At 46.9% G+C, this 26,510-nt stretch overlaps 1 protein-coding gene across 1 annotated transcript in view; it reads left to right on the top strand.

Annotated features, from left to right (window-relative positions):
* LOC139279611 (mucin-6-like) overlaps window positions 1–26,510 on the top strand; it is an 838,525-nt gene that overhangs the window by 466,527 nt on the left and 345,488 nt on the right. The window contains exons 13-16 of the mRNA XM_070898726.1: window positions 678–782; window positions 5,860–5,932; window positions 6,915–7,052; window positions 21,562–21,726. Coding sequence (XP_070754827.1) covers window positions 678–782; window positions 5,860–5,932; window positions 6,915–7,052; window positions 21,562–21,726 — 481 coding nt within the window. The remainder of the gene's footprint in view (window positions 1–677; window positions 783–5,859; window positions 5,933–6,914; window positions 7,053–21,561; window positions 21,727–26,510) is intronic.

Raw genomic sequence — 26,510 nt, 5'->3', positions numbered from 1 at the left:
AGCTGATCTGCTACAGCTGAGCAGTAACAGTAGAAAAATCACTCGGCCCTGATGGTAAGCACCCCAGAGCACTGATGGAGTTTGGGGAGAAAACAGCTGAAACTTTTCCAAAACCCATTGGAAATATGACCAAATGAGTGCTAACAGTTGCAGATTTTACACCCCAGCTCAAAGAGTAAAGGTGTAAGGCCCGAAATGCAGGCCAATTGGTCTTAGCTCTGTTGTGGTTAAAGTTCAAAGGGCAATTTTCCTAACCTCTGTCTCAGAAGTGCACCGAAGTTGTGGGTGCACGGGGGAAGTAAATTGAGTTATGTCACGCAAACTCCCTCTGCCCTTTATGGTGTACTGTGCTCATTGGCACCAGAAGGGAATACAGCAACAATTTACATTGATGCCAATGGTGTCACTCCTCTAAATCAATCTAAACTCAGTCCTGGGAATTCAAATGATATTCCAAATCCCAATCAAAAACAGAACTTATTGAAGGCACAGCTCCCAGCCATCAAAATCATCGAGAAGCTGCAATATGTTTGTAATAAATCTGTTTGAGTTAATTTCAGTGATGGTTGTTTTTATATAATAGCTTGTAGTGAACATATCTTTTGGAGGAATGCTCATTTTAAGTAATTTCATTCTTCTAGTATTGAATTACTAATTGATGTGTTTCTGTGCTGCAGAGTGCTAAGATGCCTAATGGTGGAACTATCGAAGCAGTTTTTGATAAATGCGGTGTCAGATATTCAGAAACCCAGCTGACAAGCATAATCTATGCCACAAATCAGGTAAGGGTCACACACTGGGTTCCACAAACACTCCAGACCATACTTCCATTTAGAACAAGTCTGACAATCAAATAAGCTTTCTTATTGCTCTTATGTAATAAAAATAAACCAGTACATAGTATCATTCTCACTTTAATCCACATCAGCACATGTATTAGTTCAGGCTGCTGGCGAACCTTTCTCACTGCTCTGCGTTTGCTGACCAAATTACTTGACTCCCACAGGACATTCTAGCCAGTCACATGTTCCAGAAAATACATGGCTTCGGGCATCTCACTAATGGTAATAAAATATTGGTTCCCATATAACAATTTTCTTTCTTGATCAGTCTGTTTCTGGCCCAACAAGGAAGGGGACATTTCCAGATCTGGTTCTGGAGAACGAGTTGGATCAAGTGTCAGTTGGGGAATATTTAGGGAACAGTGATCAGAGCAACATAAGGTTTAGGTTAGCTACGGAAAAAGACAGGGAGCAATCTAGAGTCAAAATACTTTACTGGAGGAAGGCCAATTGAGAACGGAGCTAGCCTGGATTCAAAGATTGGCAGGCAAAACTATAATCGAACAATGGGCTGCCTTTAAAGAAGAAATGGTTTGGGTACAGTCGAGGTACATTCCCACGAGGGGGAAAGGTAGGGTGACCAATGTCAGAGCTTCCTGGATGGCGAAAGAGATAGAGAGTAAGATCAAGCAGAAACAAGGGGTGTATGACAGATGTCAGTTTGAGAATACGTGAGAACCAGGCTGGATATAGAAAGTTCAGAGGGGAACTGAAACAGGAAATAAGAGGGCAAAAAGAGAGTATGAGAATAAATTGGCAGCTAACATTAAAAAAATCCGAAGTCTTCTATAGCCATGTAAATAGTAAACAGGTAGTAAGAGGGGTGGGGGGTTGGGGCCGATTAGGGACAAAAAAGGAGACCCACACACGGAGACAGAGGGATGGCTGGGGTACTAAATGAGTACTTTGCATCTGTCTTCACCAAGGAAGAAGATGCTGCCAAAGTCATGATGAAAGAGGAGGTGGTGGAGATACTGCATGAGATAAAAATTGATGAAGAGGAGGTACTAGAAAGGCTGTCTGTACTTAAAGTAGATAAGTCACCAGGACCGGATGGGATGTATCCTAGGATGCTGAGGGAAGTAAAGGTGGAAATTGTGGAGGTACTGGCCATAATCTTCCAATCCTCCTTGGATACGGGGCTTTCCGTTGGTCTCTTTCACCTTGTACTTCTTCATGCTTTCTGTTTCCCTTCTTGCGTTTGATGAAGTACCGACCAAGACTCGCTTTCACAGCCACATCTCTCCTCAGCAACTGTCTCCGACTTGTCCATGTGGATTCCAATTCAAATTCCACCCCTCATGTTTCGGATCCACCCAGGATCCACCCAGATATCTCCGAGGTATTCAGCCTTCCTCCAACCACTGCTCTCGCCACGTCCTGGGATCCACACTCAATACCATGCGACGTCTGTCTTCAGCAGCACCAACTCACTCTATCTCAAACCTGTCCTGGACCACGGTTCCATTTCATCCTTCGCCTCATCCGGCACTTCAACAAGAAACTTTTTTCCTTCCTTTCAGGTGTCAAGGATCGCAAGCTTCAACAACTCTTGGACACCAATGCCCTTCCAGAACCTTCTTCCCCTTCACTTCCCTCTGATCCTATCCCTTCTTCCAATCTCACCAACTGCCGTGTTTTCACGATCCCTTCTAACACTCAATGAGCAGTCCTCAGCAAAGGCCTGAGCTTCATCCCCTCACGCCCCACCTCAATGAATTTCGAGCTCGACACGTTGCTGAGCTCTTTTTCCGAAGCCTTCATCTCCATGCCCACTTTTCTGGCCAGGAGTCTTCCCACCACACCCCCCCCCCACCCCGCCCCCCTGCCCCCACACAAAGGACCCTTTCTAACCTTTTCAAAATTCTCGCTCTACATGGACCCCACCCTCTGGGTCTCGCTAGATCTTTTCATTGCTAACTGCCAACATGATATCGGCTGTCTCAATGGCTCTGCTCCCCTCACTCACTCCAACCCACCTCCCTCTGAACTTGCAGCACTCCGCTCACTCAGATCCAACCCCAATATTGTCATTAAACCTGCTGACAAGGGTGGTGCTATCTCGGTTTGGCGAACTGACCTCTACCGTGTGGAGGTTGAACACCAACTCCAGCATTTCCTGTTTTAGTTTCAGATTCCAGCATCCGCAGTATTTTGCTGTTATGCTTTATAAAACACTGGTTCGGCCACAACTGGAGTATTGTGTCCAATTCTGGGCACCGCACTTTAGGAACGGTGTGAAGGCTTAAAAGAAGGTGCAGAAAAGATTTACAAGAATGGTTCTGAGGCGAGGGACTTCAGTTACATGGAGAGACTGGAAAAAATGAGGTTGTTCTCCTTACAGCAGAGAAGGTGGAGAGGAGATTTGATAGAGGTGCTCAAAATCATGAGGGGTCTGGACAGAGTAGACTGAGAGAAACTGTTCCCATTGGCAGAAGGGCCGAGAACCAGAGGACACAGATTTAAGGTGATTGGCAAAAGAACCAAAGGCGACATGAGGGAAAACTATTTTACGCAGCGATGTGGAGGTAGACTCAATCATGGCTTTCAAAAGGGAATTCGATAAGTACCTGAAATTTTAAAAGTTGCAATGCTACTGAGGAAAGTCGGGGGAGTGGGACTGGCTGAAGTTCTCTTGCATAGAGCCGGCATGGGCTCGACGGGCCGAATGACCTCCTACTGTGGTGTAACAATTCTATGATTTTGTTTGATCCAGTGGCAACACAATGCACTGAATATTGAGAGCAATAAAGAGCAAAATTAAATTATTGTTATCTATTTGACACAGACAAGTTTAATTCTCATCTCAAACTGTGTGCTCCACTATGTATATAAAAGCAGTTTGCCCAATTTTACATTTTATTATGGAGTGGATGAATAAAGTCACTATTTTCAGTAGTTTTCAAATATAACGTAGTATGTAATCGTACTACGTTGATATGGGACTGGTGTCACATATTATATGAGACTGGGTGAGGACAACAGGTTTCCTTCCCTAAAGAACATTGGTGAACCAGTTGGAATTTTCCAACGGCTTAATGGTTACTTTTAGTGATATCAGTTTTTTATTCCCTCTCTCCTTTTTAAAGTTTTACCATTTAGTGTATCTGGCTCTCAATCTTGCTCTCAAGATGTACCAACTTGCATTTCTCTCCACTGCGACAGGTTAGTTCCCAATGTACTAAACTGTAGACACAAGCTCTTCACAGTTAACCACATTAAGTTATCTGCAAGTGTTGATGTTGTGCTCCCTATACCCAAGCCCAGCTCACGTAAATATTGGGAAGAGTATTGGTCCAATAATGACGCCTTCTGTTTACATCCTTACAGTCCATTAACCACTAATCTACGTTTTCTGTCCTTTAACCAACTTCCTATCCATCCTGTCACATCCTCTTTAATACCGCCTTCATCAACAAATCTCCTATGTGGCACTTTATCAATTGCCATTTGAAAATCTAATAAATTCCTTTGATCAACATATACTCAGTTATGTCACATTTACAGATAACATTATCAAAGGTGCGTGATTACATTTTTAACACTAATAATCTAATTTTGACATTGGGCGTATTTTAAGACAAATTGATGGTAAACGCATATATCACTCAAAAAACTCTGCAGACTACAGCATTCGCAAATAAATGTGTTTTTATAACCAGATAACCTGATAATGTTTGATATTAGATAATTTCAAAAATGTTTATAATAAATAGAATTATTCTTTCAGTGGAGCATCGAGTACATATAAAATACACGCTGATTTACCAGTTATTGCTTCATTTTCATTTACTGCAAAAAATTAAAATAATAGAGTGGAACCACATTCACACTCTCTTTGGCTTTTTAATTTTTACAAGTATTCAATGAAGGTCTCTTCTGCAAAATCTAATCTCTGAAATGTTCTGAATTAATAAACCCCAGTTTAGCTGTACATTTGAAAATGGTACAATGGAGTCTTAACGCTGCTGATTTCATAGATAACGGCAGCTTGGCATTCACAATAAAGATGCCTTGAAATGTGACCTTATCCTGATTGTGCTGTGCATTAATAGCAGCCAACTTTTTAAGTTAAGAATTGAAAGTTTAAGCAGAACTCAGTGATCCAGAGTACTACCATTAACCTCCACTGTCAGATGATAAATGATGATCCCACCAGCTCTTTTTGAACATCAGAAATTTCAGTGAGGCTTGTAAACCAATGAGCAAACTCCTCCATCTGTTTGTACAATGGAACTCCACTTTCCTCTGTTTACAGGAGCTGTGAGCAAGCACTGTAACTACGGTTACAGCTGTCATTTGTCTTGAACTGATTGTTGTATCACTGGAGCGTTAAATGATCATAGAAAAGGTTGGAAATACTCAATCGGTCAGGCCACATCGGTTGATGACTCAGGTGTACAATTCTTCCTCTGAACTGCTGTGAGAGAGCGTTCCATGCCCAAAATGCTGCCAGACCTGCTGAGTTTTTCCAGCTTTTTCTAGTTTTTCAGATTTTCAGTATCTGCCATATTTTGATTTTTGTGCATGAAATGATCATCTCTGTAATGGCCGACCTATAATAATCTTCAGCAATTTGAAACGCCTTTGTATAACTAATAAAACAGTTGTATACCTTTGCTCTGTTCATTGTATGGGGTGGATTTAACCTTGCCACCTGGGTGTAAAACTGACACTGCAGATTGGCAGCCCCTGATAGAAATCTTCTGATTGTCATTTCCATGGAAATTAAACTCGGGTGCTTTCTGTAACAGGCGGCTGATCTACAACACTAGTTTTACACCTGGGTGGCAAGTTACAAATCCATCCCTTTTGTATTTGTTTATTTTAATATGCCTGTAGTTTTGTTTGACTTATCTTTGGTGTGGTGTAGCTGAACAGTTCCGTTAAGTGTTAATCCTGTATTCAGGTTGTTTTATATTCAACCTGTGACAACATTCAGTTGCATTATTCAGATATATCACTTGGAGATAGTCTTCCAATTTATATTATTTGGTTGTTTTATTCTTTTTCACAGAACAAAATCATAATTTCAAAGCAAGACACAATAGAAGTCAACAATAAAATCATGAAGTTACCCTATCAAGATGGTAAAATAAACTTTGTATTGAAACTGTTTAAATCTGATTGAACTTCATATTGAGCACATGTACCAGACTGATCGTAAAGCTCCAGTTTCAGATAATGCCCATATCGCTATCCATTAGATGTAACTACTGAGCAAAATATCATCAGAGAGGGTAAATATTTGTTTTGACGTTCGGTCAAAATTTCCGTATGTCGTTCAGACATATGCTCAGACAAAAATTACCATTAAGAGACTAGTTATTATATTTAATATGACCTGCTGATTAATGCAGAAACTCTGTAACCAAACATTTGAAATCTATCATTCCTAAATCATCATCAGTTACCATGGGCAGTATCACTGAAACAAACTGTACTTTTCATAGAAAGTATTTTTATGGGTCTACAGGTCTGTTCACTCTCGATTTGTTTTCCCTTTGCATTTTTGATTGGCATCTCTTCATAGCCACGGATTTGCTGGTGCTAATTTTAGGAAGATTTTTTTTCCTTTTTTAATTCTCCAGGGAGAGTAACCAGAAAGTATTCTGCTTCTGCACTTGGCAACCCATTCACTTTAATGGATCAAACATTGTGGGAATCCCAGGCCATCCTGCAGTATCTATGGAGCCATTCCATGTACACTATGGATGCTGGGAGAACTCCGCATTGACAGGATTTTCCTGCTTTCTCTTACCGGACAGCAAAAACAAGAGAACATTAGAATCACTGGGATTGGGTTGCTGCTGAACAGTTTGGGCAATTTATAGTCATTAAATCATTTCAAAGGTGCATTAAAATAGTACCCTCGCTCATAAAAAATAATGAAGGAAGAATTAAGGAAATGAAGCTATTTCCATAACTCACATTTGATGGTATTCTTTCTTTGGAGTGGTCATATCTCAATTTTGTGCATTGGTTTTTAATTCAGTCTTTTAACTTAGATATTAATTTAACCATGAATCTGTTGATTATACCTATATAAAATCGATTTTATTCTTTTTTTAGAGAACATTGCAATTTTCAGACAGTCCTCCAGCTACATTCAGGTTATATCCAGTTCAGGCCTGGAGATGCAAATTCAAACCCATCCAATTTTGCAGTTGTACATCATTGTTGATGAGAGCTTTACCACAACCACTCATGGTAAGCAGATTTAATGTGCATTGCTGAACAATTAGTACGCGAGTCTGGAAATTAAGCCGTAGAATATTATAATACGAAATTTGTATACATCTGATATTTAAATTCATCAGTTTAATTAAGTTATCAACTGGGAGTGGAAATGGCAGCAGAGGGGTAGGCCTTTACTGGAGCTCAGATTTGGACTGCTCAGGGTGCTGCTCAATGGGGGGGGGGGGGGGAGACAGAGTCTCAATTGCTGCTGAGTCGCAGAGGGGAACCACACACACAAATGTTGTTTAATGGGGTGATGGGGCCACAGGTAGATATGCTGTCAAGTGTGATGGTGGGGTGGACAAAGGCTGAGATGCTGTTACATAAAGGGGTCATTATTATAGGCCGTCCCTCGAACGAGGATGACTTGCTTCCACGAGAGTTCACAAATGTTACAGTCCTGAACTCCAGGGGTGGAAGATGCCTGTGTGTGGATTTTTTTAACGTGTGGTGACCGTTGCACAGCAGCCACCACACGGGCTTGACAGAGCTAGGCCTTTATCCAGTGGCAAGGGTTAACCAGGATGACTGGAGACCTGCTCTGCTGCACAGACCTAGTGCGCACACATATCGCAGTGTGGGCTGGCCCATGCTGCCCTTGGGTCCTTGGCTCTTCTTGGCCCCATACCCTCATTTGTCGCACCTCCGCCCCGACCTTTCCGCTCCTCCACTGTACTTGGGCCCTGCCGATGTTCCTGCCCACGTTCTAACCGGCAACCTGGACCTTGATGATGTCACCTAGTCGCCCACCTCAAAGTCATCGCACACTTGAGACCATTCGTGCTGGAAGCTGTAGGGGCCGCTCTCCAGCTCTTTACACTCCCGACCTGCGGTGGAATCCTCTCGCAGGTCGGGGTAGACCCACGATGTTGCAGGGGCCCGGTGCCCCAGCTCTTATACTCCTGACCTGCGGTGGTGTCCTCTCGCAGGTCAGGGTAGGCATGGCTCAAAAGATTGCCTAGTTGGACGTGGGGGGGGGAGGAATTCTGCCCAGTGCGAGGGAGACATGGACACAAGGCAGAAATGCTACTCAGTGGGAGCCCAAGGACCCAAGTGTGGGGTGGGGTGGTGGGGATTGGCAGAAACATTGCACGGTGAGAGGGAGCACAGGGATTGTAGGGGGGATGGGACTGATAGAATGCTTGACGGGGGTTGGAGGGCACAAGGTCGGAAATGTGCTCAACGTGGGGGGGAGAGACATGGGCTAAAATGCTGCTTAATGAAGATGAGGGGGGAACATGGGGCTGAGAAAATCCCATACTAGGAAGCTCAGGGTGAAATGAGGCTTTGGAGTGGGACCAAAATGTGTCTCCGTGACCAGGGGGGAGGGGGAACGGAGCACAGGGATGGAAAGCTGGACAGTGGGGGCGTTTGGGAGGGCTCCATTTATAATCCACCATTTGTAAAGTAGATTGCCTCCTGATGGGACTTTTCACTCTTCCATTTGCAGTCCATCCATGGACAGGCCAGGTTCCTCCAACGCATGGGGGTGCTGAGGCTCAGTGGGCTGGTAGGGTCGGGTGGGATGGCAGGTTGAATAAAGGGGTGACGAAGGATAAAGATGGATGGCGGGGGTTGATATGGGAAACAGGAGTGAAATTTGACGTTATGAGACAGGTGAGTGAAGGAAGGAAATTGGATGCAAGACAGACCTATGGCAGTACAATTTTTTGAGCCAAGATATAGGACATAGGAACATAGGAAATAATAACTATGGCTTTAAAGTGGAGCTGGGGACCAACATAGAAGAAACAGATTTAGAAGTTTCAATTTCTCTTTTATTCCACATTTCTGATCTTCCTTTTAGCTTAGTGGAGCTTCAAGAACTTGAGCTTCTCCATAGCGACAAACAGTGACTAGAGCCACAACTTCATGGAGACTAAATGTTTTGTATTAATTCTCAATATAGTAACTGCTTTTGTTTTAGTAGATAATGTTAAATGGCTTTTAATGTTGAAACTGTCAACATGCATTACCAATGTTGATACATTTAACTGAAAATCTTCTACTCATGTCACCTTAATGTTGCAGAATGAGCCTCAGTATCTATCAACCTTAATCTCTAAGGTTTGTACATGGAGATTTTTCACTTCTATACTCTTCAGCTCTTGATTTTCTGCACTTTAAAATGAATGGGTGGATGATCACAGGCTGGGAACATACAAGTGGAAAATCTCATCCCCAGTGTTGAACCTCAATATCTAAGGTCTATTAAACCTGATATTGGTCTCTTCCCCTTTAACTGCAGTAGCTGGGAATAGTCCGAATATTTCCACGTGTATATGACTAACATAGATGGTCTTAGCAATATTGGGCCTGAAATCCTGGCTCTGGGCTTCCCACGGGCGGGCGCCTGGAAAGAAGAAAAAAGATGCGCACCTCCCTTTTGCTCGTCTCCCCATCAACGATTCTGGTTTTAGGCGTCTTCTTCATGTGCATCGGAGCGCGTTCACATCTTGTAGGTACGTCCTGGAGTTGGAGCCTGGAGTCACGTGGGCATGGACACCCAATCAAGGTAAAGTATTCTCATTCATCACAATAGGAGCTCTGTCACTCCCAGTTCCTATTACTATCAATGAGTAACCCTCCCACCCCGCAAATTTAATACGATCATCGCTGATCTGATAATGGACTCAGCTCCACTTCCCTGCCCGCTCCCCATAACCCTTCACTCCCTTATTGCTTAAAAACCTGTCTATCTCTACCTTAAATATATTCAGTGAACCAGCCTCCACAGCTCTCTGGGGCAGAGAATTCCACAGATTTACCACCCTCTGAGTTCAGCCATGAGCTTATTGAATGGCGGTGCAGGCTCGAGGGGCTGAATGGCCTACTCCTGCACCTATTTTCTATGTTTCTATGTTTCTATGTTTAAAATAAGCTTATCTCAATGGACAGGGTTTTTAACATTAAAAATAAAATTTAAAAACACATTTTTGTCATGTTTTTATATGTTTTAAACTCTTACGCTGGTAAAAGTAGGCTATGCGCCTGTTTTTATCAGGCGCAAGAGTTTTTAGCACATTCGCTGGGCAAGACATGGGCAAGAATGTCCTGGCTGTGGGGATATGGAGGATCTGTCCATCTGACAGATGGAAAAAGTCGGTTTTCAGCACATGTGCATTGCGTGCCGAAAACCGGCTTTTGCACAGCCTCGCCGGGTCCGTGCGTGTTCATAGAAACATAGAAAATAGGTGCAGGAGTTGGCCATTCGGCCCTTCGAGCCTGCACCACCATTAAAAGTGCCCCTTTCCTGCTTTCTCGCCATACCCCTTGATCCCTTTAGCCGTAAGGGCCATATCTAACTCCCTCTTGAACATATGCAATGGACTGGCACCAACAACTCTCTGCGGTAGGGAAATCCACAGGTTAACAACTCTCTGAGTGAAGAAGTTTCTCCTCATCTTGGTCCTAAATGGCCTATCCCTTATCCTTAGATTATGTCCCCAGGTTCTGGACTTCCCCAACATCGGGAACATTCTTCCTGCATCTAACCTGTCCCGTCCCGTCAGAATTTTATATGTTTCTGTGAGATCCCCTCTCATCCTTCTAAACTCCACTGAATAAAGACCCAGTCGATCCAGTCTCTCCTCATATGTCAGTCCAGGCATCCCGGGAATCAGTCTGGTGAACCTTTGCTGCACTCCCTCAATAGCAAGAACGTCCTTCCTCAGATTGTGGAATCAGATGTGGAATCTATATGGGTAGAGCTGCAGAATACCAAAGGACAAAAAACGTTAGTGGGAGTTGTGTACAGACCTCCAAACAGTAGTAGTGATGTTGGGGAGGGCATCAAACATGAAATTAGGGGTGCGTGCAATAAAGGTGCAGCAGTTATAATGGGTGACTTTAATATGCACATAGATTGGGTTAACCAAACTGGAAGCAATACGGTAGAGGAGGATTTCCTGGAGTGCATAAGGGATGGTTTTTTAGACCAATATGTCGAGGAACCAACTAGGGGGGAGGCCATCTTAGACTGGGTGTTGTGTAATGAGAGAGGATTAATTAGCAATCTCGTTGTGCGAGGCCCCTTGGAGAAGAGTGACCATAATATGGTGGAATTCTGCATTAGGATGGAGAATGAAACAGTTAATTCAGAGACCATGGTCCAGAACTTAAAGAAGGGTAACTTTGAAGGTATGAGGCGTGAATTGGCTAGGATAGATTGGCGAATGATACTGAAGGGGTTGACTGTGGATGGGCAATGGCAGACATTTAGAGACCGCATGGATGAACTACAACAATTGTACATTCCTGTCTGTCGTAAAAATAAAAAAGGGAAGGTGGCTCAACCGTGGCTATCAAGGGAAATCAGGGATAGCATTAAAGCCAAGGAAGTGGCATACAAATTGGCCAGAAATAGCAGAGAACCCGGGGACTGGGAGAAATTTAGAACTCAGCAGAGGAGGACAAAGGGTTTGATTAGGGCAGGGAAAATGGAGTACGAGAAGAAGCTTGCAGGGAACATTAAGACGGATTGCAAAAGTTTCTATAGATATGTAAAGAGAAAAAGGTTAGTAAAGACAAACGTAGGTCCCCTGCAGTCAGAATCAGGGGAAGCCATAACGGGGAACAAAGAAATGGCGGACCAATTGAACAAGTACTTTGGTTCGGTATTCACTGAGGAGGACACAAACAACCTTCCGGATATAAAAGGGGTCGGAGGGTCTAGTAAGGAGGAGGAACTGAGGGAAATCCTTATTAGTCGGGAAATTGTGTTGGGGAAATTGATGGGATTGAAGGCCGATAAATCCCCAGGGCCTGATGGACTGCATCCCAGAGTACTTAAGGAGGTGGCCTTGGAAATAGTGGATGCATTGACAGTCATTTTCCAACATTCCATTGACTCTGGATCAGTTCCTATGGAGTGGAGGGTAGCCAATGTAACCCCACTTTTTAAAAAAGGAGGGAGAGAGAAAACAGGGAATTACAGACATCGGTAGTGGGTAAAATGATGGAATCAATTATTAAGGATGTCATCGCAGTGCATTTGGAAAGAGGTAATATGATAGGTCCAAGTCAGCATGGATTTGTGAAAGGGAAATCATGCTTGACAAATCTTCTGGAATTTTTTGAGGATGTTTCCAGTAGAGTGGACAAGGGAGAACCAGTCGATGTGGTATATTTGGACTTTCAGAAGGCTTTCGACAAGGTCCCACACAAGAGATTAATGTGCAAAGTTAAAGCACATGGGATTGGGGGTAGTGTGCTGACATGGATTGAGAACTGGTTGTCAGACAGGAAGCAAAGAGTAGGAGTAAATGGGGACTTTTCAGAATGGCAGGCAGTGACTAGTGGGGTACCGCAAGGTTCTGTGCTGGGGCCCCAGCTGTTTACACTGTACATTAATGATTTAGACGAGGGGATTAAATGTAGTATCTCCAAATTTGCGGATGACACTAAGTTGGGTGGCAGTGTGAGCTGCAAGGAGGATTCTATGAGGCTGCAGAGCGACTTGGATAGGTTAGGTGAGTGGGCAAATGCATGGCAGATGAAGTATAATGTGGATAAATGTGAGGTTATCCACTTTGGTGGTAAAAACAGAGAGACAGACTATTATCTGAATGGTGACAGATTAGGAAAAGGGCAGGTGCAAAGAGACCTGGGTGTCATGGTACATCAGTCATTGAAGGTTGGCATGCAGGTACAGCAGGCGGTTCAGAAAGCAAATGGCATGTTGGCCTTCATAGCGAGGGGATTTGAGTACAAGGGCAGGGAGGTGTTGCTACAATTGTACAGGGCCTTGGTGAGGCCACACCTGGAGTATTGTGTACAGTTTTGGTCTCCTAACCTGAGGAAGGACATTCTTGCTATTGAGGGAGTGCAGCGAAGGTTCACCAGACTGATTCCCGGGATGGCGGGATTGACCTATCAAGAAAGACTGGATCAACTGGGCTTGTATTCACTGGAGTTCAGAAGAATGAGAGGGGACCTCATAGAAACGTTTAAAATTCTGACGGGGTTAGACAGGTTAGATGCAGGAAGAATGTTCCCAATGTTGGGGAAGTCCAGAACCAGGGGACACAGTCTAACGATAAGGGGGAAGCCATTTAGGACCGAGATGAGGAGGAATTTCTTCACCCAGAGAGTGGTGAACCTGTGGAATTCTCTACCACAGAAAGTTGTTGAGGCCAATTCACTAAATATATTCAAAAAGGAGTTAGATGAAGTCCTTACTACTAGGGGAATCAAGGGGTATGGTGAGAAAGCAGGAATGGGGTACTGAAGTTTCATGTTCAGCCATGAACTCATTGAATGGCGGTGCAGGCTAGAAGGGCCGAATGGCCTACTCCTGCACCTATTTTCTATGTTTCTATGTTTCTATGTTTCTATTAGGAGACCAAAACTGAACACAATATTCCAGGTGAGGCCTCACCAAGTCCCTGTACAACCGCAGTAAGACCTCCCTGCTCCTATACTCAAACCCCCAGCTATGAAGGCCAACATACCATTTGCCTTCTTCACCGCCTGCTGTACCTGCATGCCAACTTTAAATGACTGATGTACCATGACACCCAGGTCTCGTTGCACCTCCCCTTTTCCTAATCTGTCACCATTCAGATAATATTCTGCCTTTCTTGTTTTTGCCACCAAAGTGGATAACACGTTTATCCACATTATACTGCATCAACCATGCATTTGCCCACTCACCTAACCTGTCCAAGTCACCCTGCAGCCTCTTCACATCCTCCTCACAGCTCACACTGCCACATAGCTTAGTGTCATCTGCAAACTTGGAGATATTACACTCAATTCCTTCATCCAAATCATTGATGTATATTGTAAATAGCTGGGGTCCCAGCACTGAGCCCTGCAACACCCCACTAGTCACTGCCTGCCATTCTGAAAAGGACCCATTTATCCCGACTCTCTGCTTCCTGTCTGCCAACCAGTTCTCTATCCACGTCAGTACATTACCCCCAATACCATGTGCTTTAATTTTGCACACCAATCTCTTGCGTGGGACCCGGCGAGGACGGTATTTCAGACCCATTACTCTGGTGAACTCTTAACAATAAAACCTATACAGTGATTTAAAAAGAGGCATTTTAAATAAAATGCTTAAAAGTTCCAAATAATTACACTGCACTCTTTGCATTGTGGCAAGCCTTGTAGCTTTTATTGATTTTCAAAACTTGTTCAGGTGACATTAGTAGGGCTTTTGAGTTAAATAAATACCTGTTTGAAATATGTGCAGGGTCCGGAATCATCAGCATTATGTGAGCAGTGTTTATATGTTTCTTACAATATGCTTTATTTTAAAGTTCAGGATATTAAACTGTTATGTATGCAACATCTTGTAACCAGCATTCTACAGCTACCAGATGGCGCATCTGTTGGAGTCCCAAGGGATCCCAGCATTCCTTGGGAGCATTGCATATAAGCCATGCTGTGCCAGCACTCTGGGGTCAGAATAAAGAGACTAAGGTCACACTTACTCAAGTCTACAGTGATCAGTCACATTGCTTTATTTGAGACATAACAACTGACGACGAGTAATGAATAACAAACCATCATGCAAAAATGCAGAGAACTGTTGGTATCCTGGAGAAGTTCTCAGAAGGTGATGATTCGGAAGCCTTCGTGAAGCGACTTGACCAATACTTCGTGGCCAACGAGCTGGAAGGGAATGAGAACATTGCCAAATGAAGGGCGATCGTCCTCACCTTCTGCGGGGAAACAACCTTTGGCCTCATGAAGAATCTTCTTACTCTGGTGAAACCAACAACCAAATCGTATGAAGAACTGTGTACGCTGGTCCGGGAGTACCTAAATCTGAAGGAGACCGTTCTGATGACAAAGTATTGATTTTATACATGTTAATGGTCTGAAGGCCAGGAAATGTCAAGCTACATTGCCGAAGTAAGGCACCTTGTAGGACATTGCGAATTTGTTGGATTCCTGGAGCAAATGCTAAGAGACTTTTTTGTGCTTGGCATTGGCCATGAGGTTATCCTTCACAAACTATTGACTGTTGAAACACCGAACCTGAGCAAAGCCATAACGATAGCCCAGGCATTTATGTCCACCAGCGATAACACCAAACAAATTTCGCAGCATAAAGATGTTTCGGCAAATACTGTACACAAAATAACGTCATTTTCAGGCAGGAATGCATATGGCAGAACGTACACGCCTACAGCTGCACGGCCTCAGACAACTTAAGTCCGCCATCAAGTGTGAATGCGAGGCAATTAACACCTTGTTGGCACTGCGGAGGTGATCATCGAGCCCATCAATGCAGCTTCAAAAACTATGTGTGAAAAGGCTGTGGAATAATTTGACACCTCCAGCGAATGTGCAGACGAGCTGCAAACCCTGCAAACCACCATGTTGCAGAGGAGGACCGGTCAATGGCAGATCAAACTGAACTAGAGACTCAAACCAAAGAGGCAAAAGTGTATGGGGTACACACCTTCACCACGAAATGTCCATCAATCATGTTAAAAGTTGAACTGAATGGAATTCCAGTATCCATGGAATTGGACACGGGTGCGAGTCAGTCTATCATGAGCAAAAAGGCCTTCAAGAGGCTGTGGTGCAACAAGGCACAAAGGCCCTAGCTGAGCCCCATTCACACCAAGCTGAGAACTTACACGAAAGAGCTGATCCCTGGAATTGGCAGTGCAGCAGTAAAAGTCTCCTATGATGGAGCGGTCCATGAACTACCACTATAGATTGTACCAGGAGATGGCCCCATAATGTTCGGCAGAAGCTGGCTGGAAAAAATCCGCTGGAACTGGGACGACATCCGAACGCTTTCGTCCATCGACGACGCCTCATGTGCCCAGGTTTTGAGCAAGTTCCCGTCGTTGTTTGAGCCAGACATCGTAAATTTCTCTGGGGCGAAGGTGCAGATCCACGTGGTTTCCGGTACATGACCCATCCACCACAAGGCACGTGCAGTGCCATACATGATGCGAGAGAAAGTGGAGATCGAGCTGGTCAGGCTGCAATGAGAGGGCATCATCGCGCCGGTGGAGTTCAGCGAGTGGGCCAGTCCGATTGTTCCGGTTCTCAAGGGCGATGGCACGGTCAGAATTTGTGGGGACTATAAAGTAATGATGAACCGTTTTTCGCTGCAGGAGCAGTACCCACTACCCAAGGCAGACGACCTATTTGCGATACTGGCAGGAGGGAAGATGTTTACCAAGTTGGACCTGACCTCGGCCTACGTGACGCAGAAGCTGGCGGAATCTTCGAAAGGTCTCACCTGCATCAACACACACAGAGGTCTGTTCATCTACAATCGATGCCCATTTGGGATTCGATCAGCAACGGTTATTTTCCAAAGGAACATGGAGAGCCTGCTAAAGTTGATTCCGCGTACCGTGGTTTTCCAGGACGACATATTGATCACAGGTCGGGACACCATCGAACACTTGCAGAACCTGGAAGAGATCCTAAGTCGGCTAGATCGTGTGGGACTCAGCTTGAAACGCTCAAAGTGTGTTTTCCTGGCACCAGAGGTCGAGTTCTGAGGGAGAAGAATCGCGGTAGACGGCATCAGACCCACCGACGCCAAGATGGAGGCCATCAAGAATGCGCCGAGACCACAGAACGTGATGGAGCTGCGGTCGTTCCTGGGACTCCTCAATTATTTTGGTAATTTCCTACCCGGGTTAAGCACCTTGCTAGAATCTCTACATGTGTTGCTGCGCAAGGGAGATGACAGGGTATGGGGGAAATCACAAGAGGTTGCTTTTGAGAAAGCCAGAAATCTGTTATGTTCCAACAAACTGCTTGTTCTGTATGACTCATGTAAACGTTTAGTGCTAGCTTGCGATGCGTCTTCATACGGGATCGGGTGCGTGTTACAACAAGCAAACGAATCGGGAACATTGCAACCGGTCGCTTATGCATCCAGGAGTTTGTCCAAGGCCGAAAGAGCCTACAGCATGATTGAAAAAGAAGCTCTGGCATGCGTTTACGGGGTGAAAAAAATGCACCAGTATCTGTTTGGGCTTAAGTTCTAGTTAGAAACTGACCATAAGCCGCTCACATTGCTATTCTCAGAGAGCAAAGGTATTAATACCAATGCCTCTGCTCGCATCCAAAGGTGGGCGCTCATGCTGTCTGCATATAACTATGTAATTCGCCACAGGCCAGACACAGAGAACTGCGCTGATGCTCTCAGTCGGCTACCATTGCCCACCACCGGGGTGGAAATGGCACAGCCTGCAGACTTGCTCTTGGTGATGGATGCATTTGAAAATGAAAAGTTACCTGTTACGAGCCCTCCAGATCAGGACCTGGACCAGCCAGGATCCTTTACTGTCCCGTGTAAAAAAACTGTGTCCTCCGTGGGAGCTGTGTCCCAGCGGTGATGAATGAAGCGATCAAGCCGTTCCAGTGGCACAAAGACGAAATGTGCATGCAGGCGGATTGTCTTTTGTGGGGTAATCGCGTGGATTTGCCCAAGAAAGACAGGGAAATGTTCATACGCGACCTACACAGTACCCACCCAGGCATAATAATGATGAAAGCTATAGCCAGATCCCATGTGTGGTGGCCCGACATCGACTCAGATTTGGAGAGTAGCGTGCGCCAATGCAACACTTGCTCTCAACTGAGCAATGCACCCAGGGAGGCACCGCTAAGTTTGTGGTCATGGCCCTCCAAACCATGGTCTAGGATCCACGTTGACTTTGCCGGCCCGTTTCTAGGCAAAATGTTTTTGGCTGTTGTGGATGCTTATTCAAAATGGATTGAGTGTCTATTAATGTCTGTAAGCACGTCCACTGCCACCATCGAAAGCCTACGAGCCATGTTTGCCACACACGGCCTGCCTGATGTCCTTGTCAGTGACAATGGGCCTTGCTTCACCAGCGCTGAATTCAAGGAAGTCATGACCCGCAATGGGATCAAGCACGTCACATCTGTCCCGTTCAAGCCTGCATCTAACGGCCAGGCAGAACGGGCAGTCCAAACCATCAAGCAAAGCTTGAAACGCATGTCGAAAGGCTCCCTGCAGATCCATCTGTCCCGAGTCCTGCTCAGCTACCGCACAAGATCCCACTCGCTCACCGGAGTTCCCCCTGCCGAACTGCTCATGAAAAGGGCACTCAAAACAAGGCTCTCTCTAGTCCACCCTGATCTCCACGATCATGTTGAGGGCAGGCGGCATCAACAAAGCATGTACCTTGATCGCGCAAATTTGTCACGCGATATTGAAGTCAATGACCCTGTACTTGTACTCAACTATGGACATGGTCCCAAATGGCTTGCTGGCACTGTGGTAGCCAAAGAAGGGAGTAGGGTGTTTGAGGTTAAACTTGCAAATGGACTAACTTGCAGAAAGCATTTGGACCAAACCAAACTGCGATTCACAGACAGCCACGAGCAACCTGAAGAGGACACCACCAACTTCGACCCTCTGATACATACACAAGTGGCAACCAACATCACGGTTGACCACGAAGCTGCACTCATCATCCCCAGCAGCCCAGCAAGCCAGCTGTGCAGCGAAGGCCCAACCAACTCACCTGCACCTGTGTTTGGACAGAGACGATCGACTAGGGAGCGGAAAGCCCCAGATCATCTCACCCTGTAAATAAGTGTACTGTTGACTTTGCGGGGGAGTGATTTATGTATGCAACACCTTGTAACCAGCATTCTACTGCCACCAGAGGGCGCATCTGTTGGAGTCCCAAAGGATCCCAGCATCCCTTGGGAGCACTGTATATAAGCAGGTCTCCCGTGCTGTGCCAGTACTGCGGAGTCAGAATAAAGAGACTAAGGTCACACTTACTCAAGTCTACAGTACTCAGTCACATTGCTTTATTTGAGACATGACATAAACAACCTATTTTGTTGTGGCAGAAATCCCGGCTTCCCCGGGTCTGTACGGAGTGTGTACGGAGTGTGTACGGACTCGGGAAGACATCGCAAAAGCTGTTTTTCGACACACAATGTGCATGCGCTGAAAACCGGCTTTTCCGATCTGTCAAGCTGGAGCTTAACAGATCCAACATATTTCCACATCCAGGACATTTGCAAGGTCATGATTGTGGTATTTACCCATATCTTGCCCAGCAATTGTCCTCAAAATTCTTGTGCCTGATAAAAGCAGGTACGTAGCCTACTTTTACAGGCGTAAGAGTTTTAAAACATACTTAAAACATAAAAAATTAAATTAAGAAAACACATTTTATTTTTAAAAACCCTGCTCACTACAGTAAATTTATTTTAAAGCATCATTTTAAAACTTTTTTAAAAATCAGAAAAATATATTTGAATAATACATAAATAACTTTAATTTAAATTGATGTTAAATATGTAGTGTATTTTTTCTATTTTTTATTAGAGTTTTGTGTGTTGTGGGGTGGGGATTCTCATTCATAATAATGGTTACTCCAACTTACAGAGTTCCCATTATTATGAATGAGAACATACTTTACCTGATTGGCTGCCCAGAGCCATGTGACTGCAGCTCAAGGCATGCGCATGTCCCGACATGCACGCGCTGTGACGCGCAGTCAGTGGAGGCCTCAGGACCGGGAACTCGCGTGGGCGCAGCAGGAGCAGGTAGGTGTGCTTCTTTTAAAACTTTTTTACCCAATCACCCGCGGGAAGCAGCCAACCGGGATTTCTGAGCCAATATAGTATGGTAGTAAGGAAACCAAAAATGATTCATTTCATTTTAACATCTACGAAATTGTATGCTTGGCAGTGGACATTGCATTGGCACTTTTTTGCTAATTTTATGCCCCGCTCTACTAAGTATCTGGATGTGATTTTAATTGCTTACAGTACATTGGTTCCCTCCAGGAACTTACCCAGGTGGCTATTCACTGTGTTATTTTACCATTGGAGGGAGCAGCATGTGGTGGCCCAGCCTGGAAATCAGCACGGTCCCGGCCTGCAAGACCATCAGCAGGCCGGGACCATTACAGGGAGCGGTGTGCAGTGGCATACCACTGCAGGGAGCAGCGCATGCTGCTGCAGGAGGGCGACGGCTACGAAGCCAGGTCGCTGATTGTAGTGCGGGTAGGCACAGCAGGAGGGGCGAAGGAGCGGCAAGAGTCCATAGAAGGAAGTGACCGGGGCCCAGGAGAGGCGTGAATCTGGGGCCCAGAAGAGGCGAGGGCTCAGGGCAGCACGGGCCAGCCCACACTGTGATGTGTGCACACTAGGTCCGTGCAGCACTGCTGGTCTCCAATCGTCTTGGATAATCCTTGCCACTGGACCAAGATCTAGCTCTGTCAAGCCCGTGTGGTGGCTGGTGTGCAACGGTCACCACACGTTAAAAAATTCACGCACAGGCATCTTCCATCCTTCAGGATGCAGTTCAGGATGAGGAATATTAGGTCCTTCATTGAAACACCTGTGAACTCATCCCTTTTCGGCGTGGAAGCAAGTCATTCTCGTTTCGAGGGACTGCCTATGATGATGATGACCACAGAGGGCACCGCAACCAAGCAGAACTATCAGAAAAGATTGAATAGAGAAGAGAAGACTGAGAGGTGACCTGATAGAGGTCTTTAAAATGATGAAGGGGATTGATAGGGTAGATGTAGAGAAGATGTTTCCATTTGTGGGGTGTCCAAAGCTGGGAGAAATGTCTTTACTCCGAGAGTGGTGAAAATCTACAACTCCACACCATGGAATGATTGAATCGATTAGCATAGATGCATTCAAGGAGAACCTGGATATGTACATGAGGGAGGAAGGAATAGGATACGTTGAAGGGTTAGATGAAGTAAAGTGAGAGGAGGCTTGTGTGGGGCATAAACATGTTGGGCCGGATGGTGAATCATCCGATTGTTATGCAATGCATTTTTTCAGTGGGACACTCTAAATAGCAATCAGGAGGGTGGAGCCATAGCTAATTAATCTCCTGCTTAATTTAGGGGAAATGAGACCACTTCGCACCAAAGAACTAACCTGGTTTAGATCAGCTGACTCAACGCAGACCAGCAATAGAAAAAGTGACCTTGTGGTCTGTACAGCTCAGTCATCATCATCATCATAGGCAGTCCCTCGGAATCGAGGAAGACTTGCTTCCACTCCCAAAGTGAGTTCTTTGATGGCTGTGAACAGTCCGATATGAGAGCCACAGACCCTGTTATGGGTGGGACAGACATTCGTCGGGGGAAGGGGTAGGCAGGGCTGGTTTGCCGCGCGCTCCTTCTGCTGCCTGCGCCTGGCCTCTTCATACTCCTTGCGTCAAGACTCAAAGAGCTCAACGCCCTCCCGGATGGACTTTCTCAACTTTGGGCGGTCTGCGGCCAGGGTCTCCCAGGTGTCAGTGGTTTGTACACCTCAGTACCACAACACTTAAACCATTGGAGAGGATGGGTTATCACCTTTTTATTGAAATAGCAATATTCTGAAGTACACCAAATGCAGTTGTTTTAAATGGGAAAAGTAGTTGGTAGACTGCAAACTGCTCCATTAGTTTACCTACCATTGTAAAAGCTGTGCTTTCTTTATTATATAAAATCTTGTTATTATATATCTTATTCTCTTTCAGGACTCTGTGGCAATTTTGATCGATTGTCTCAGAACGATTTCAGGAGCAGTATGGGAATTCAGGAAGGAACGGCTGGTAGTTTTGTAGATTCCTGGAGAGTGATTGAACATTGTCAATCTGCTCATGATAAAGACTGTGACCCATGCTCTTTAAGCCAATCAAACAGTAAGTGGCAAATGTCAATGTGATGTCTCCTGACAGTGACACCCTTTAATAAAACTGTCACACAACCTACAGTAGAGAGTTCACTGATATTGTGCAATATTGCGAATTTGAACCTGTGACTAATACCTATTTTATAGTTCAAGCTATGAACAGAGTTGTCATAACTTTTTTTTTGGTAGGTTTGATTTATTCTGAGTGGTCTAAAGGCAGAGATCTTAACATTATTGACACTGTGAGCTGCAGCCTCAATATCCCTGATAATAAACGTGGCACATCGTTTTAATTTTATTAACCCTTAACAAAAATCCCTTGCATTTTATTTCAAGAAACTAAATATTACAAACAAACAGACCGCAAGTTGAAACAAGGTATCTGGCAAACATCGAACAATTAAGGATAATTAAGGATCAACAATTTTGCAAATTTAAACGTTTTAGAAACTTTTTTACATACATAAGAACATAAGAACATAAGAATTAGGAACAGGAGTAGGTCATCTAGCCCCTCGAGCCTGCTCCGCCATTCAACAAGATCATGGCTGATCTGGCCGTGGACTCAGCTCCACTTACCCGCCCGCTCCCCATAACCCTTAATTCCCTTATTGGTTAAAAATCGATCTATCTGTGACTTGAATACATTCAATGAGCTAGCCTCACTGCTTCCTTGGGCAGAGAATTCCACAGATTCACAACTCTCTGGGAGAAGAAATTCCTTCTCAACTCGGTTTTAAATTGGCTCCCCCGTATTTTGAGGCTGTGCCCCCTAGTTCTAGTCTCCCCGACCAGTGGAAACAACCTCTCTGCCTCTATCTTGTCTATCCCTTTCATTATTTTAAATGTTTCTATAAGATCACCCCTCATCCTTCTGAACTCCAACGAGTAAAGACCCAGTCTACTCAAACTATCATCATAAGGTAACCCCCTCATCTCCGGAATCAGCCAAGTGAATCGTCTCTGTACCCCCTCCAAAGCCAGTATATCCTTCCTTAAGTAAGGTGACCAAAACTGCACGCAGTACTCCAGGTGCGGCCTCACCAATACCCTATACAGTTGCAGCAGGACCTCCCTGCTTTTGTACTCCATCCCTCTCGCAATGAAGGCCAACATTCCATTCGCCTTCCTGATTACCTGCTGCACCAGCAAACTAACTTTTTGGGATTCATACCCCCAGGTTAATGTTTATGTTTTGCAGGTAGACTCTAAAAGAGTTTCATACCCCCAGGCGCCAGGGCGATGTCTGCTCGCCTTGGTGCCGTGCTGGACCACATGATCCACCCCGACCAGTCCTACACGGTCCCGGGCCGGACAATCCACGATAACATCCATCTGGTCCGGGACCTCATCCATTGTTCCCAGGAGGCTGGTCTGTCGGTCGCCTTCCTATCCCTCGACCAAGAGAAGGCGTTCGACAGGGTGGATCACGACTATCTGCTCGGAACTCTGCGCGCTTTCGGGTTCGGGACGCATTTCGTCGCCCGGATCCGACTTTTGTACGCCGCCGCGGAGTGTCTGATTAAGGTTAACGGGTCCTTGACGGCGCCCCTTCGCTTTAGGAGAGGGGTGCGCCAGGGATGCCCCATGTCCGGCCAGTTATATGCCGTTTGCGTGGAGCCTTTCCTGCGCCTCTTGCGGACGAGGTTGACGGGACTGGCTCTGCAAGGGCCGGGCGTGGAGGTCGTCCTCTCGGCTTACGCCGATGACGTGCTCCTCGCGGTAGAGGATCCCGCTGACCTGCGGAGGATGCGTGAGTGCCAGGAGATTTACTCGGCCGCGTCCTCCGCCAGGATCAACTGGGAGAAATGTTCCGGACTCCTGGTGGGTCAGTGGCGGGTGGACTCCCTGCCGGAGGAGCTCAGGCCTTTTGCCTGGAGCACGACCCATCTCCTCTATCTGGGAGTCTACCTTAGCCCCGACGAGGGAGCCTGGCCGGCGAACTGGCAGGAGCTGGAGGCCAAGTTCGCCGCTCGCCTAGGGCGCTGGACAGGACTGCTCCGAGTGCTGTCCTACAGGGGTCGAGCGCTAGTCATAAACCAGCTGGTGGCCGCAATGTTGTGGTACCGGCTGGTCACTTTGACCCCTCCCCCTGCGTTTGTCGCCAAGATACAGAAGAAGCTGGTGGACTTCTTCTGGAACAACAGGAAACACTGGGTCTCTGCCGCGGTCCTGAGTCTCCCGCTTGAGGAGGGCGGTCAGTCGTTGGTGTGCGTCAGCGCCCAGCTCACGACGTTCCGTCTTCAGACCCTGCAGAGATACCTTTACGTCGAGCCCCCTCCTAGGTGGTGTGCTCTGGCGAGGTATTTCTTCCGCCAGCAGCTCGACCTCAATTATGACACGCAGCTCCTGTTTGTGAACTTGGGGGGTGCCAGGACCGCCCTCCGGGAGCTGCCTGTCTTTTACAGGGAACTCATCAGGGTCTGGAACAAAGTCTCCACCAAGCGCAGCTCTCCGCCGGCTGGAGTGGCGGCCGTCCTGCAGGAACCGCTGCTCGGGAATCCGTACCTCCACGGCCGAGGTATTATGTGGCGGTCGGAAGAGAGGGCTGTGGCTGGTGAGATGACCAGGGTCAGGGACCTGCTCGATGGCGGAGGAGCGGGCTGGATGGCGCCAGACACGCTGGCGCGGCGCCTAAATTCTGCCAACGTCCGCCACGCGGCCGATGCCATCGAGTCGCTAAAAACAGCTCTGGGCCCTGACTCCGTTAGGTGCATCGAGGAGGCTCAAGCACGTGGGGAGATCCCGTCCGAACTGACCCCCGTCCGGACGGAATTCCTCATCGGCGCCAAACCCCGGAACCTCCCTCGGGGGCCGGCGCCTCACAACTTGAGCCGCCTCGGGGAAATCCCCTCCGTGCCTTTCAGTTCCGCGCGGAGGGGTTTCCTGTACGGGCTGCTCCTGCACACCCTCAACTTTGCCATCCTCGCCGGCCGTCCGGACACGCCATGGCGTACCATCTTGCCGTCCGGAGGAGGCGGGGGTCCCCGATGGAGGGCACTCTACGCAGGGGTCCTCCCACTATTCATCGGGGACTTGGCCTGGAGGGTGGTGCACGGAGCAGTGCCGTGCAACAAATTTTTAAGCCGGTTCACGGACTCCCAGGCCGCCTGCAATTTCTGCGATCTGGAGGAGTCCGTGTTCCATGTTTTTATTGAATGCACAAGGTTGCAGCCCCTGTTCCACTATTTGAAGGGGCTGCTCCTGAAATTCTGGCTGCACTTCAGTCCCACTCTCCTGATCTTTGGGCACCCTGTGCGGAGGGGAGCGGGTAGGTCCGAAGGCCTCCTCGTAGGACTGCTCCTGGGCACGACCAAGGGTGCCATCAGCCGGTCCAGGCAGCGGGCGGTCGAGGGGGTCGTTCAACCTGACTGCCTGCCTCTCTTCCGCTCTTACATCTGGTCCAGGGTGTCCTTGGAGATGGAGCACGCGGTGTCCACCGGTACGCTCGCGGCCTTCCGCGAGAGGTGGGCACCGGAGGGACTGGAGTGCATCATCACGCCCGGCAACCAAATTTTAATTTGATTTTACGTTTTTTAAGTTTAATTTGTTTTAATTGCCGTTGCTTTTAGTGTCCCCCTTTCCTTTTATAGGGGGCACTGGGGAAAATTGTGATTTTAGTGCCCAAAAAAAAAACGAAAAAAAAAAGAAAAACACAAAAAAAAAAAAAAAGGGGGGGAAAAAAAAGGGCCTTGTAAATGTCTGGAGTGTCACCCAGGTCGGGTGGCACCGTTTAATGTCTTTATGTTTTGCAGGTGAACTCCAAAAAGAGTTTCATACCCCCAGGTTAATGTTTATGTTTTGCAGGTAGACTCTAAAAGAGTTTCATACCCCCAGGCGCCAGGGCGATGTCTGCTCGCCTTGGTGCCGTGCTGGACCACATGATCCACCCCGACCAGTCCTACACGGTCCCGGGCCGGACAATCCACGATAACATCCATCTGGTCCGGGACCTCATCCATTGTTCCCAGGAGGCTGGTCTGTCGGTCGCCTTCCTATCCCTCGACCAAGAGAAGGCGTTCGACAGGGTGGATCACGACTATCTGCTCGGAACTCTGCGCGCTTTCGGGTTCGGGACGCATTTCGTCGCCCGGATCCGACTTTTGTACGCCGCCGCGGAGTGTCTGATTAAGGTTAACGGGTCCTTGACGGCGCCCCTTCGCTTTAGGAGAGGGGTGCGCCAGGGATGCCCCATGTCCGGCCAGTTATACGCCGTTTGCGTGGAGCCTTTCCTGCGCCTCTTGCGGACGAGGTTGACGGGACTGGCTCTGCAAGGGCCGGGCGTGGAGGTCGTCCTCTCGGCTTACGCCGATGACGTGCTCCTCGCGGTAGAGGATTCCGCTGACCTGCGGAGGATGCGTGAGTGCCAGGAGATTTACTCGGCCGCGTCCTCCGCCAGGATCAACTGGGAGAAATGTTCCGGACTCCTGGTGGGTCAGTGGCGGGTGGACTCCCTGCCTTAGGAGCTCAGGCCTTTTGCCTGGAGCACGACCCATCTCCTCTATCTGGGAGTCTACCTTAGCCCCGACGAGGGAGCCTGGCCGGCGAACTGGCAGGAGCTGGAGGCCAAGGTCGCCGCTCGCCTAGGGCGCTGGACAGGACTGCTCCGAGTGCTGTCCTACAGGGGTCGAGCGCTAGTCATAAACCAGCTGGTGGCCGCAATGTTGTGGTACCGGCTGGTCACTTTGACCCCTCCCTCTGCGTTTGTCGCCAAGATACAGAAGAAGTTGGTGGACTTCTTCTGGAACAACAGGAAGCACTGGGTCTCTGCTGCGGTCTTGAGTCTCCCGCTTG

Source organism: Pristiophorus japonicus, chromosome 14 (genome assembly GCF_044704955.1).
Source record: "Pristiophorus japonicus isolate sPriJap1 chromosome 14, sPriJap1.hap1, whole genome shotgun sequence".
NCBI lineage: Eukaryota > Metazoa > Chordata > Chondrichthyes > Pristiophoridae > Pristiophorus > Pristiophorus japonicus.
This window is presented reverse-complemented; position numbering and strand designations above follow the sequence as displayed.